The sequence below is a fragment of the Xenopus tropicalis genome, chromosome 2 (assembly GCF_000004195.4).
Source record: "Xenopus tropicalis strain Nigerian chromosome 2, UCB_Xtro_10.0, whole genome shotgun sequence".
NCBI lineage: Eukaryota > Metazoa > Chordata > Amphibia > Anura > Pipidae > Xenopus > Xenopus tropicalis.
The window spans coordinates 137,688,163-137,701,720 of record NC_030678.2 but is presented as its reverse complement, the minus strand read 5'-3'; the positions used below and the strand labels follow the sequence as shown (position 1 = coordinate 137,701,720).

Sequence of the window (13,558 nt, the reverse complement as noted above, 5' to 3'; positions counted from 1 at the left end):
CCCATGCATCTGTTAAATAATGAGTGCCTGCACTTGTAATATACACCGGCCTCAAGATTGGTTGATTTTCTAGGCCAGACATCTTCAAATGTTTTCTGTAGACCTGAAGTGTTGATACAAGGGGAATCTTGTGTACTTAGTTAGAAAGTTTGGCTCTCTGCCACATCCTATCATACGATAGTAAGGTTGTATTGCTACCTAACAAATATGTGAACCCACTGAGCCTCTTTCAGTAAGATCAGGAGACACCTCCTTGTGTTCCTGTTTTATACAAAAGGTGTGTTTGATTTCTTGACAATGTGTGTGAAACTCCATACCAGATTGTACTTGCACGCCTGTGTTTACTGCCACTGTTGTATAATGACATCTCTTTACACAAAGTCCAAAATACACAAATACACAAAATACAGCCTTGTATTCTAGTGCTATCGAAATAGAAAGTATTAGTAGGCATCACTGAAATTATGAGTAATTTTGTCCTTATTTTAACTGACACAGGTAAAGCCATATTTCTCACAATTTACGCTATATCAGCTCAATTTATTCTTTCTGTTTTATGGAATTTTAAGCTGTATTTCTTTCCAAGAATTCAAAGACAGACTCTTTAGCCTTCACACTTATGAAAAATGTTCTTCAAGTTTTTCTTGCTATTCTTCATTTTAAACACTATACAAAAGACCAATGTGGTCCAACTCCTCTGGTGCCAACGGCCAGAATTTTTCTGGCCCTTGTGGTGAAGGGCCGATAATGGAAGCCAATTGTTCCTAGTCTTTAGACCACGGTCATGTTATCATGAGAACTTTTAAGATCATATCTACATTAATGAATGCTTGGTGCTCACAGCAAGGATATAACATTAAGACATACTGTTAAATCCATAAGCCTTCTCCTCCCCTGTGGGTAGCACAGCAACTCCCATTAAACACTTTAGAGGTCCCCTAACAACTATTTCCAAAGCTAACAAACCTCACTAGACTCATGTCCCACTGGCAACCTAAGGCAGGCAGAGTATGCAGGGGCTTACTGACTGAGGTTTGAATAATGCAGGGCCAGTTAATATAATGCTGATACCTGTTAAACTTTCCCCAAGGCAAGCAGTAACAGCAGACAGACTTTAATGGGAGGGCCACACAAGGTAGCCCTGTGGACCACCAGTTGGACAGCACTACCATACACAATATGAAGCATGCAGAATGTCCAGTATGTACTCTGTATTTACTTGAATAAGCATGTTATAATAAGCGTGTTTCTTCATGCTCTTTGTCTACATGTTCCCTACCTCCCTAAGAGTGTGGGACAGCTCATCATTTGAAGTCATTTGAATCATTTGAGGTTTACTTCTTAACTGTATTAATAGATCTAGTCACCTCTGGGAAGGAACTGTGATTGTGAAGTGGGAAATCACTTTATATATGTGTCAAATAATCTATGGCCCTTTGAGTGTTGTTAGTATACAGGTTTGATATCCCTGACACGAAAACTGTTTTGCATCAAATCAGAAGGGAATTCTCCAGTTCTCCATTTATTTTTTTAATGGATTTTTAGGAACATGTTTATGGGCAACAATCAAGTTTCTTTAGGTTACTGCTCCTGGGCAAACTTAGTGCCTTTTATTACTTAACACCATAAGCCATGAGCCTTAATTCCAATTTTTATTGCTCAAATTGGAATTGCACTAGCAATGCAGCCCCTGCTCACTCCCTCCGATGCTGAAAAGTGAAGCACAGGGGGGATGAGGGGGGCAGCATTGGAAAGACCACGTTGAACGGATCTTCCCGGATGGATGCTACCTTTACACTACTTTGTTTTACCCTGTAACTTTTTCAACTGGCTAAAAGGATACAAAAACTTTACCCAGTAAAAATCAGTAAACCACTTACCCTAGAACAAAACTTTCATCCTGGCCCCCACCCCTGCAGCACAACGTAAGGAGCCATACACTTCAACCATACAAGCCCTTCTAGCAAATATTAGCTCATGCCCAATTTAGTGCCAAAATAAACCCAATCTTGGCAAAACACATGCCACCTCTTATCCTAGTCTAAAAGCCCAGCAGTGTCTGAATTGTAACGATAGTTACAAGACCCAGAACAGCTTTTTTTTCTAATATAAACAAATTACACTGCCCATTATTTTCTTATAGGAGGAGAATAATCACCTCTCGTAAGTGTGTAATATTGTACTTCTTTTACTCAATAAAGCACTTTCCTGATATAAGTGTTATTGTTAACTTTACATTTACTTCTCTTTTTACCAAAGTTGAATTTTATATGTATTAAGGTACATAGTTACATTAATTTGGGTTGAAAAAAGACAAAGGTCCATCAAGTTCAACCCCTCCAAACAAAACCTAGTGCACATATATACACATGTTTACACAGACATATCTATACGCTTACATACATAAACCATATATACTAACATCAATACTAACTGTAGGTTTTAGTATCACAATAGCCTTGGATACTGTGCTTGTTCAAGAAATCATCCAAGCCCGTCTTAAAGGCATTAACAGAATCTGCCATCACAACATAACCCAACAGGACATTCCACAACCTCACTGCCCTTTACCATAAAGAACCACCTATGCTGCTTCTAATGAAAGGTCTGTTGCTCAGGAATAAAGGGTGGCCTCTGGTTTGTTGATCTTTTTATGGCAAAATAGAACCCTGCTATCTGTCTATAATGTCCTCTAATAGGAGACTTTAAATGTGTCTTTGTTGGACCTCTGATTGTCAGTGAATTCATTTGATCGCTGCTGCAATACATTGCTTGCCTTAGCAACACAGCTTTCAAGGCCTTTTTGATAAATGTTAGAGGATATAGCCTTAGATTTTTGCATTTGGTGCTGAAACTCAACAACAATTGCAAGCAGTCTAAGTTTGCTATAAAACAGGGTGGTGTTCCCTGAATAGAAAGTTCTTTATAATAGGGATGCACCGCCACCAAACCCACTTTTTTGGGTTTGGCTGAACCCCTGAACCCACCCCGATGGATTCTGCCAAATCCCGAACCGAATCCGAATTAGCATATGCTAATTAGGATCATGAAGTGTTAAAAAATGCACGGAAAAATTTTTTCCCCCTAAAATTTAACCCTTTACGCATGGGTTTCGGCCAGGACCGTGGATTCGGCCGAAAGCGAAACCATTAAAAAAAAGGCTGGATTCGGCCCGAATCCCGAAACAAATCCGGGATTTGGTGCAGCCCTACTTTATACTCTACTTTTTAAGTCCCAGTTCTGCAGTTAGCACTTGAAGAATACTTGAAGTTAAGGATTATTGGCAGCAAGCAAATAACAGCAGTTTGGGTTTCACAGAGCCGCCGCCAGCTAATAGAACATGTTACACTACTGCAAGTAGAACATTACTTGGTCTTGAAATCATTGTCTTTTTTATGATCATTGCTTTTCTCCATTTATGTAGGCAAACCCTGTGACCAGGCGTGTGATGGAAATTGTTGGGGACCAGAAAAGACAGATTGTCAAACATGTAAGTATACTTAAGTATAAAAAGCATAGTGAATGGACTGCGTCACGTAAGTTGGCTTGTCCATGTGTTTTTCATCAGTCTGATCACAACATTGATCTGCAAGGTGAATAAAAAAAGAAGTCTGACAGTTGATATTCAACTAAAAAGTGCCAGGAATATTATTTATTAGGTATCATTTTATCACCATAGTCAGCAACTGAACAGCATCTTAAGTGCTGATTTGTGTTTTACATAAAAAAAATTGTTTGTTTTGTGGTTTAAAATTGAATATAGTACAGCCCTTGTGTTAATTGGCTCACTCAGATCTCAAACATCTTGTACAAGGGGAGCATGGTGGCTAAGGGTTTGGCACTGCTGTCTTGCAGTACTGGGACCCTCAATCTGTACCACGGCACTGTATATATGTTCTATTTAAGGATAATGAAAAAATATGAGCAAAAATATAGGCAATACAAACAACAGCTGTTAAAAATGTACAGGGCTCATTTACATCCCTGGGGGCACAAGTGCAAGAGCACCAAGAGGCGCAAGAGTGCACCTTTTAGTGCTCAATTTAAAGGGACAGTAACACCAAAAAATGAAAGTGTATAAAAGTAATTACTATATAATGTAATGCTGCCCTGTACTGGTACAACTGGTGTGTTTTCCTTAGAAAGACTACTATAGTTTATATAATAAAGCTTCTGTGTAGCCACGGGGGCAGCCATTTACAGGAGAAAAGACACAGGTTACTTAGCAGATAACAGATAAAACCCCATTATATTATACAAAGCTTATCTGTTATCTGATATGTGCCTGTGCCTTTTCTCCTTTTCCCCAGCTTTAATGGCTGCCCCCGTGTTGACATAGCAGCTCATTTATATAAACTATAGTAGCGTTTCTTACCAGTTTTACCAGCGCAGGGCAACTGCACATTATATTTTAATTACTTTAAAACACTTTCATTTTTTTGGTGTTACTGTTCCTTTAACAGCAATCGGGTCCCCAAGTCTATACTGCTATCTACATGGATTTACAGAGTGAAAATGTGGCCACTCTGTGCAGAGAGCATATTTTGAAGGACAGAGGCCTGCTGCTATTTGCAAAGTACAAGAAATAGCCGATTGTGGACTCTTTTTTTGCACTTTGCACACTGCATGGGCCATGTATTAAATGTGTTCAGAGCCTGTTTCTCTTAGCTGTCAGCTCTGGTTCTCAGTGACCAGTAAATGTAAATTAAGAAAGGACATCAACTTGACTTTGTAGGGTCCCCTAGCCTGCATGCCTAGACTTCCCACTACTTTCTTGATCCCTTCCTAGTAACCGAGGCACATAAACATGGATTCTCCTTTTCTAGCAGGGGCAAAACATTACATTATTTCCTCAATTTGCGCAAAAAATGGCACACAAAAGTGACTAAAAATATAGGCAATACAAACTGTAATAACCAGTTATAATTCTCCTTAGATCACTTTCATCTGCAATGCACCAAAAGTTCAAAAACATATATATTATAAATGAATGCAATAATATTGTTTAATGATATTAAAAAATGACAATATTATTTGCACATTCTGACTAAGAATATGGTGGCCACATTTGCCGCCTTATTCACTGATTAATATGCTGTTAAAACCACTATCTGCATTTTTAACAGATCCCTCTAACCATGAGAGTCCCCTTTGTTAGAACACTGTTTAGTAAAAGAATTCCCTTTCTGTGTGGGCAAGCATGAGGATTTTATCTTAAAGTCCCTGTGACTTTTCTCCTGGCAGTGACAAAGACCGTTTGTGCAGAGCAGTGTAACGGACGTTGCTTTGGCAAGAACCCTACTGAGTGCTGTCATGATGAGTGTGCTGGGGGCTGCACAGATTCCTCAAACCTGAAGTGCTTCGTAAGTACCCTTTGTTGACTCAAAAGCTTGAGGTCCTACTCTGCTGTCAATGATTCACTTTGGTGACTGTAAGATTTGTTTTTTAGGTATGTCGTCACTTTAATGATAGCGAAGCCTGTGTCCCACACTGTCCTCAGCCACTGATTTACAACAAACTAACCTTTCAACTGGAACCCAATCCAGATGCCAAATATCAATATGGAGGCTCGTGTGTCAAAAGTTGCCCTCGTAAGTATATGCACACTGGATGTAAATATAAAATAGCTGTGAAAATATTATCATCAGCAGACAAAAACCCGCCTATGTGCTGCTTGAAACATAATGTGAATATTGCATGTCCACTGCATGCAAGGTAAGCAACACTAAAAGCTTCATATAAAATTAGAGAGAAATTTGCTATTAGATTCAATTACACCCCAGGTGGCAGCTGAAGCATGATGGATAAGTCAATTCCATTATACTGTCACCCTAAATTTCATGGAATACACTGGCCTATATTCTACACTGTTATGTTCTCTGTAAAATGTGTGAATCACACCATACTGAAAGGATCATCCCCAAGCAACCGGCTAGCAGTTCTTACATGTCTAATGAATGAAAGCAAACATTTGCTGTCGTTACTAAAATTTATAGGGGGCACAAGTACAAAAGTGCACCCTTTAGTGGTCATTTCACTGTACTTGTGTCTCCCAGAGTTCATGTATCTGCATGGACTTCCAGACTGAAAATCTGGTGCATCTCCAGAGAACCTGTGTCTGTTAGAAAAATGGCACATAAATGTCCCCAAAGTACTACACAATTTGGCACATTGCTAACATTTTGCATGTTTCAGCACAAAAAGGATTGCAAGTCTGTATAATATAAAAGCTTTGAATTTGAAACCAGGGAAGTCATTGTTGCTGTAGATTTGCCATTCTCAGTAACTTCATGCCTGTGCCTTTGGATCTTTATCTTCCAGGAAATTTTGTGGTAGACCAAAGCTCCTGTGTTCGTGCGTGTCCCAGTAACAAAATGGAAGTTGAAAAAAATGGGGTTAAGATGTGTGAGCCATGTTCAGGGCTGTGCCCCAAAGGTAAATCTGGAATATCAGTGAAGGGAAATTAATAATTGATAATAATTAATATCTAAACAGTATTGCTGAAATGTGTGGGGAGTTTGTCCGAGACACCCAAGTGAGTTTGCACTTCTATTAGTTGTTGTAACAACATGCCCCCCCCCCCCCCCCCCAGCTGGGGAACACATGTACTGTGTTAATGCCTTACCAACTCTCAAACATCTGTTTTGTCTTCTTTCAATCCAGCCTGTGAGGGGACTCTGCATGGAAGTACATACCAGACTGTGGATTCCAGTAATATTGACAAGTTCATTAACTGCACCAAAATCCTGGGGAATCTGGACTTCCTTACTATTGGAATTGATGGGTTAGTATTAAAAAAACTGATATTTATAATCTGTTCATTTGGAGTGTTAGTGTAAGAAAAACTTTAACCTGATGTTTTTAATACTTATACTATGTTTCTTGAGGCCATTGTCCTTCAGTATTAGGGATACTTGGTATGTGTTTTTAAATAGAAATATTTAAGGAGAATGAAAGCCATCTAGAGGCCTGTTAGCAATGGAAGAATATGTATAATCCCAGTGGGCATGACCAAAGGGACATGATCCCACGATCTACCATTAAGTATGCAGATAGCTTGTATGGATAGAGAGATTATAAACATATGCCATTATATACACAGCATGTTATATATTTATACGGTGTATATATATATAAGTTTGCTATTCTGTAGGAGTGAAACATGCTTCAGGGATATTTAGTAGAGCACTAAATAGTTTAAAGTTCAGGAGGTTAACCTTTACTGTGCTGGAGTAGCCAGGAGGTGGCCATAATAGAACTGCATAGAAATATGTTTATGTGCACCTATATAGCTATGTTAATTATAGCCGAATTTAGGGAAAATATCACATAATCTGCACTTTTTTCATTCTAGAGATTTGTGGAGAAATATCACAGCTCTAGACCCCAAAAAACTAAGCGTCTTCAAGACAGTGAAGGAAATCACTGGTAAGACATCCGACAACTTTATAAAGGGAAGGAGTTGCTTCCAGTCTCGTGTGACTTATCAGGAAAGCAGAGATATTTTGCTGGTATAGACATTACACATTGTTACACACTGATCTTCTTACATGTCCATTCTGTTTCCTTCACACCAGGGTACCTGAACATTCAGTCTTGGCCAAAGAGCCTGACAGACTTCAGTGTGTTCTCCAGCCTCAGTACGATTGGTGGACGGACTCTCCATACGTAAGTGGTTTTATTGTGATGTCTATATATTTCTACATCCACACAGCTCAGCTAGCATGCATGGGTAGGTAGCAGTGCCTTTATGTAATACAACAGCAAACATGCATGCAGTAAATAAATACATTTTATTAAGATGGGATTGAAGTAATATGTACTTTCCTCGGGGTGCAGGGGGGGCAGATATATTTTTATCTTTTATACGTTTTCTGTATATGCACATTTAAATATACTTTTTTGAGTAAAATCCCAGTTACTGGTCTTTTTTGGATGGTGTGTGTGTATATATATATATATATATATATAGAAAGATGCTAGTAAGCAGCACACCATTAGTTAAAAGTTGATACCTGGGTGCCTGTGCGCAAAAACAATATACAGGCTCGGATGACGGCACACACAGGGTTTGCATATAGATGTCACTGGGTCAAATGAAAATTAATTGCATCAGAGGTTTATTAGTTCCAACGTTTCAGCTCCACACAGGAGCTTTCGTCCTGTGTGGAGCTGAAACGTTGGAACTAATAAACCTCTGATGCAATTAATTTTCATTTGACCCAGTGACATCTATATGCAAACCCTGTGTGTGCCGTCATCCGAGCCTGTATATATATATATATATATATATGTAAAACAGGTTCTTAAAAATGTAATTACTTTACAAACTACTGGAGTTGAGACCTTTTATGTTTCTATTTTAATGTTTAAAGGAGAAGGAAAGTCATTTTTGCATTTAACTGCCAATAGATCCACCACATTAGTGCCACCTAGAACTCTATATTTATTCTGCAGAAAGATTTATCATACCTGAGTAAAGAACCCTAGAAGCTTTCTCTGTTTGTTAAGATTGTTTTAGCTTGGTGTTCATAGCTCCCTGCTGTATAGCTCTAGCCGTTATAGCTCAGATTACACATTCCTAAGGGTGGGGGGAGGGAGTTTTATGAAATTTTATGGGAGGGGGGAGCAGGAGAGGGCAAGAAGAGAGAACTGGGCAGACTTTGGCCTCAGGAATGAAGGATTTTTCTGAGAGAGGAAGTCTGATACGGAAGAACATGTTTACACAAAAGGAGACAAGAAATCCTGTGTTTCTTTTGATAGAGAACTCAGTGCAGCTTTTCTGTGAGTGCTTATGGCTGTATTTACATAGACCTTTCTGATAAAACTTACATTGTTTTTACCTTTCCTTCTCCTTTAAGTAGCAGTCACTGGGTATATGAGTGGGTTATGTCTCCAAAATAAAAGTGTATAGGAAAAAACACAAAAGGCTAACTTTTTGCTGACTACACCTTACGTTGACATAACTGTTTGTTCAGCCGAGGCTTCTCACTACTTGTGATGAAAAACAGCAACGTGACCTCATTGGGGTTCCGCTCACTGCAGGAAATCAGCGCGGGGAAAGTATATATTGCAGAGAACCAGAATCTCTGCTATTGTGACACTGTGAACTGGACATCTTTGTTCCCAACATACCCTCGCCAGAGCACTGAAATCAAGGGAAACAGAAAGAAGAATAAGTGTGGTAAATAAAACATTTACGTGCTATTCTGTGTCCCTTTTCGTGATTGGCACTAATGAATTGCTAAAAAGCCATGCTGCACATAGATTGAACATGTGACAGATATTAAAGGGGTGAGGTGGCAACAGGCAAAATCAAAACATATTAGTCTGATTTAACAGGAGTAGATGCAGTAATTAGGGTGAAAATGCATATTCATTGTTTACCCCTTCAGGTAAAGCAGTATATAAATTATTTTGACATGAGCACTGTGTATCGGCAGGGTAGCTCCCCTTTTCAGCCTGCTTGCCCCCCATTGTTCAGAGGGGGTGTGTTAACCCTGCCATAAGGAGTGCTGCTTCATAGCAAGCAGATACCCATTTATTCTTGACCTTCTAGAGTTGAGCAGCATAATGAAGACGAGACTTGTAAGGTTTTGCTATTTCAATGTAAAACTTCTGCACATTCAGTTTCTGTAGGCAATTCTGCTATAGGAAAAATCATATATTTTACAATAAAGTATGGCATAATAGCAACAGAATAACATCACTGATACCATTGATGCCATAACTGATATCATTTTGTTTACATTTATACAATGGTACTTGCATCAAAATTATGCAAAGTAGCTTTTAGCTTTGATAAGTAGCAACAAAAACTTGCTGTGGGTAAATTGCAGCTGCAGATTAGTGCAAGGGAATATGCACCAAAGGGCACCAATATTCCCAGATGAATGGATCAATGATTACTATATCCTGCAAGGAATTTAAAGCCATTCACTAATAACAGGTGTCTCCTCTACTCACTGGAATGAAACCTTGTCAACCATGTAAGGCAACTTCTGAGCCTCTAGTAAGGATGAGCTCTGAGATAGATGCCAGTAGGTCACTTATTTTTGAATAAACAAAAATTGCTTGTGTGGGAATAGGTAAAAAGATCAGTGTAAGAAAGGCTAAAGGCTGAGGATATTGCTCGCCTCGTTGATTGGCCAGGTTAAAAGACACAAAATGTACGTTTAGGGCTGAATCGGCAAGTGAAGGTAGAATTTGTATTGGTTCTACCTTTATATATGACAATTCAGCCCTGAACGTCAGTGGAGGGTGGGAACAATCTTTTATGAAAGATCGTTATTGCTACGTGTATGGCCACCTTAAGTTTGTCAGATGTTACCTTTAGTTTATTGTGTCCTTCCACCTGCCTTAAATCTCTCTGTATTTATTTTATTCAGTGGAGGAAGGGAAGGTATGTGACCCTCTCTGCTCTAACAATGGATGCTGGGGTTCTGGGCCAGACCAGTGTTTATCCTGCAGAAATTACAGCAGAAATGGAGTATGCCTGCAATCCTGTAACTTCACTGAAGGGTGAGTCGAGGGCCAGGGGTAGATAGCAGACATTTCCTTCTCAGAACACTTTTATGTTGCCGGTCTCATTTATATCACACTATTCCTAGTTTATACAATTTATTTAATAGTGTATTTACATGTATGGCGACATGAATGTGTAAGGAAAATTAAAAAAAAAACCCAGGAATTGGAAATGTATTCCCGACTATATAATATACCACAAGTCGTGCTCTGTCTCGCTGTAGAGTGTATAGAGATGTTTGTTCCATGTGGATCCTGTCACACAGATGTGAACTCCTGGTTCTGAGCCTGAAGCAATATAGCAACCTGATTATCAGACCGGCAGAGGAGCTATCTATGACTACATTGTTTCAGGATTCATAACCAGAGAACAGAAAGAGAAAAAAATATAAAGTCCACAGTTGTAATTAAGTAACTTTAAAACCAATGACATTGGAAAGTTGCTTATAATTAATTTTTTTTTCATTCTTCAAAAAGCAGTTTACAGTTGGAGATCTCTTTTAGTGCTCTGGTCATCCTTACATGATGATCAGACAAAAAAGTACAGAAAACATACATTTGTACCGTGGAGCCATCCAAACAGTATCGCAGCAAAACCACAATTGCTACAGCATTAAGTCTGGGGTGGTGATCAGTAAAAGTGCAATATGGCAGAGGTTTCTTTATTAGAAGGACAGGTTTGAAATGCTTTCTTATGTTTTTTGTTCAGAGATGAACGGGAATATGCCAAGGCAGGTGTATGCCTTAAATGCCACGAAGAGTGTCAGAAAATGGAGGGAAGGTTGTCTTGCAATGGATCTGTAAGTCTTGCTCACAGTTATTAAAAATAATATTTACTGTACACAATTCTAACACATTTTATTTTTACTTTTTAATTTATATTGTTTCCTCTCTCCTCTACAGGGCCCTGATGGTTGTGTGCAATGTGTTAACTATAGGGATGGTCTACACTGTGTGAGCCAATGTCCCAATGGGATTTTAGGAAAAGACAGGCCAATCTTCAAGTACCCAGATGCCAACAAGGACTGTCAGCCATGCCATGAAAACTGTACTCATGGGTAAGTATCTTAAGCACATTCTGACATGACAAATATCATTTAATTGCCCATTTTTCTACCATTTATAGAATTTATAGAATTGCAGGCCTTGGTAACCCTTTCTTTTTGGCAGGTGTACAGGACCTGAAATTAAACACTGCACTGGAATCGCTGCCCCTATAATTTCAAGGTAAATAGAGTGACGTGTACAGTTGCATTCATGATCTCTCTAAAATGGCCCTCTTTGTATAAAACTTTATATGTACTTATAGTTTAACTTATAGGTATTGCCCTAATATAGGACTGCCCTTAGTATAAAACATTAGGTATAAATATATACATAATATAGAATAATATAGGTATAGGTGTAGAGAGAGGGTATGGGATTAATACATTGGCAGTGATTGGGGGAGACGAGGGGAATCTTAATCCAAATCATGTAAATGACTGGCTACAGTGGGGGCAGAGAAGAATGCGTAAAGGAATGGCTAGGCATGAAGATTCTATTCACAAAAACTACATGAATTATAACTATTTTTTACTCTATGTTTACTATAGTTTATTAACAGAAATTAACAGAAATCACCTTGGAATTTCCCGTAAACTGGAAGCTCACCACAAGATTTGCATTTTTATTGATATAGGCTGTGATATGCTAGGACACTTTTCCTATAATTGTACTTATTTACTGTGGGTTTAAGATAATTAGCTTTTTTAGTGCTCCTCATTTTTGCATGTGATTTGCCACATGAGAGATTCTACCTGTTTGACAGATTTACATGACATGGACAGCCTAGAATAAATAAAATAAGAATTAGTTTTTAAGAATAAAAATAGTTTAGCAGTCAATCAGAATAAATCTAGTCTCACAAATAGTCTGCTTTTTGATGCTAACCAGTCAATTCTACCTACATTGGTTCCTGTGGGTCCCTAACCAATATCAGAGTTTGCACCTTTTATTACATTACCTCAGTTTCATAGGAAAAACTGCGTTCCCCCACAGATGCCCCTGTTGACATTGGGGAAAATAGTGTAGGAGAGACCTTGGCGTAGCCATAGAGGCAGCAGTACCTGCAGTGAGAGAGGGCCCCCACGGCCCCCATCTGGTAACCTGCAAGTGGCCTAACTGATGAATTGAAGCATTTTGCTGCATATCTGTGCTAACCCATATTACACACATACAGCTGAAAACCTAAAGCTTGAAAACTCTCCACGAGTGTCTGTACTGTAGGGTGAAAACTATATTATACAAATGTTAGGTTTATAGAAGTCAGAGGAGTGTCAGTCTGGAAGCGCCAGTTGGTCAAAGGCCTCAAAATATGCTGTTTCTTAACACCAGCAAAACACTGCCCCCCTGTGGTACAACAGTTAATTACATTCGCAACAGGTTGGATGTTATGCCACACTAAGCTAAAGCAACGAGAGCAGCAGCAGCAGAGCTTGCTTAAAACCTTTATATTTCCATATAGTAAAAGCAATTCTTTTTTTGTTTCCAACAGTAACACTCCCACAGTGGTGGTAGCAGCAGTAGTGGCCACTTTCTTTGTCCTGTGCTGCTGTGCCCTGCTTGGTACACTTTACTGGAGAGGACAGAAAATCCGCAATAAACGTGCTATGAGGAGGTACCTGGAGAGGGGTGAGGTGAGTGGGACACATGGAATTTAGAAATAATAGGATAAGCCATACACGGTGAGAGGGGTTTATTTCCAGTCAGGAAGTAGCCTGTTTCCCCAACTGACCTATACAAGAGAATACAAGGCGCCACACACAGCATAGCCACCCTTCTATTGTTTCAGACATTAGTACACATAGCAATAACAACTGGAACAGCAAGAACTAAAAAAGAGCTGCCTGGGGCTACTGTACTCCAGAGGCCAGGTTCTCACTGTGGTTAATTAATAATGAAGTACTGCAAACTAGTAAAGTTACCAGGTCAGGCCTTAAACTGAATGCATTTCACAGAGCAGCAATGAGTTAAATGTGTCCAGTTTAAAAGG

General features: G+C 39.1%; 1 protein-coding gene across 1 annotated transcript in view; it reads left to right on the top strand.

Moving 5' to 3' along the window:
- The window catches only part of erbb3 (erb-b2 receptor tyrosine kinase 3), a 62,574-nt gene that overhangs the window by 37,653 nt on the left and 11,363 nt on the right, over positions 1–13,558 (top strand). Inside the window, exons 5-17 of the mRNA XM_012957806.3 lie at positions 3,425–3,490; positions 5,245–5,363; positions 5,450–5,591; positions 6,322–6,435; positions 6,664–6,784; positions 7,355–7,428; positions 7,578–7,668; positions 8,979–9,184; positions 10,389–10,521; positions 11,234–11,324; positions 11,428–11,582; positions 11,695–11,751; positions 13,061–13,202. Coding sequence (XP_012813260.1) covers positions 3,425–3,490; positions 5,245–5,363; positions 5,450–5,591; positions 6,322–6,435; positions 6,664–6,784; positions 7,355–7,428; positions 7,578–7,668; positions 8,979–9,184; positions 10,389–10,521; positions 11,234–11,324; positions 11,428–11,582; positions 11,695–11,751; positions 13,061–13,202 — 1,511 coding nt within the window. The remainder of the gene's footprint in view (positions 1–3,424; positions 3,491–5,244; positions 5,364–5,449; positions 5,592–6,321; positions 6,436–6,663; positions 6,785–7,354; positions 7,429–7,577; positions 7,669–8,978; positions 9,185–10,388; positions 10,522–11,233; positions 11,325–11,427; positions 11,583–11,694; positions 11,752–13,060; positions 13,203–13,558) is intronic.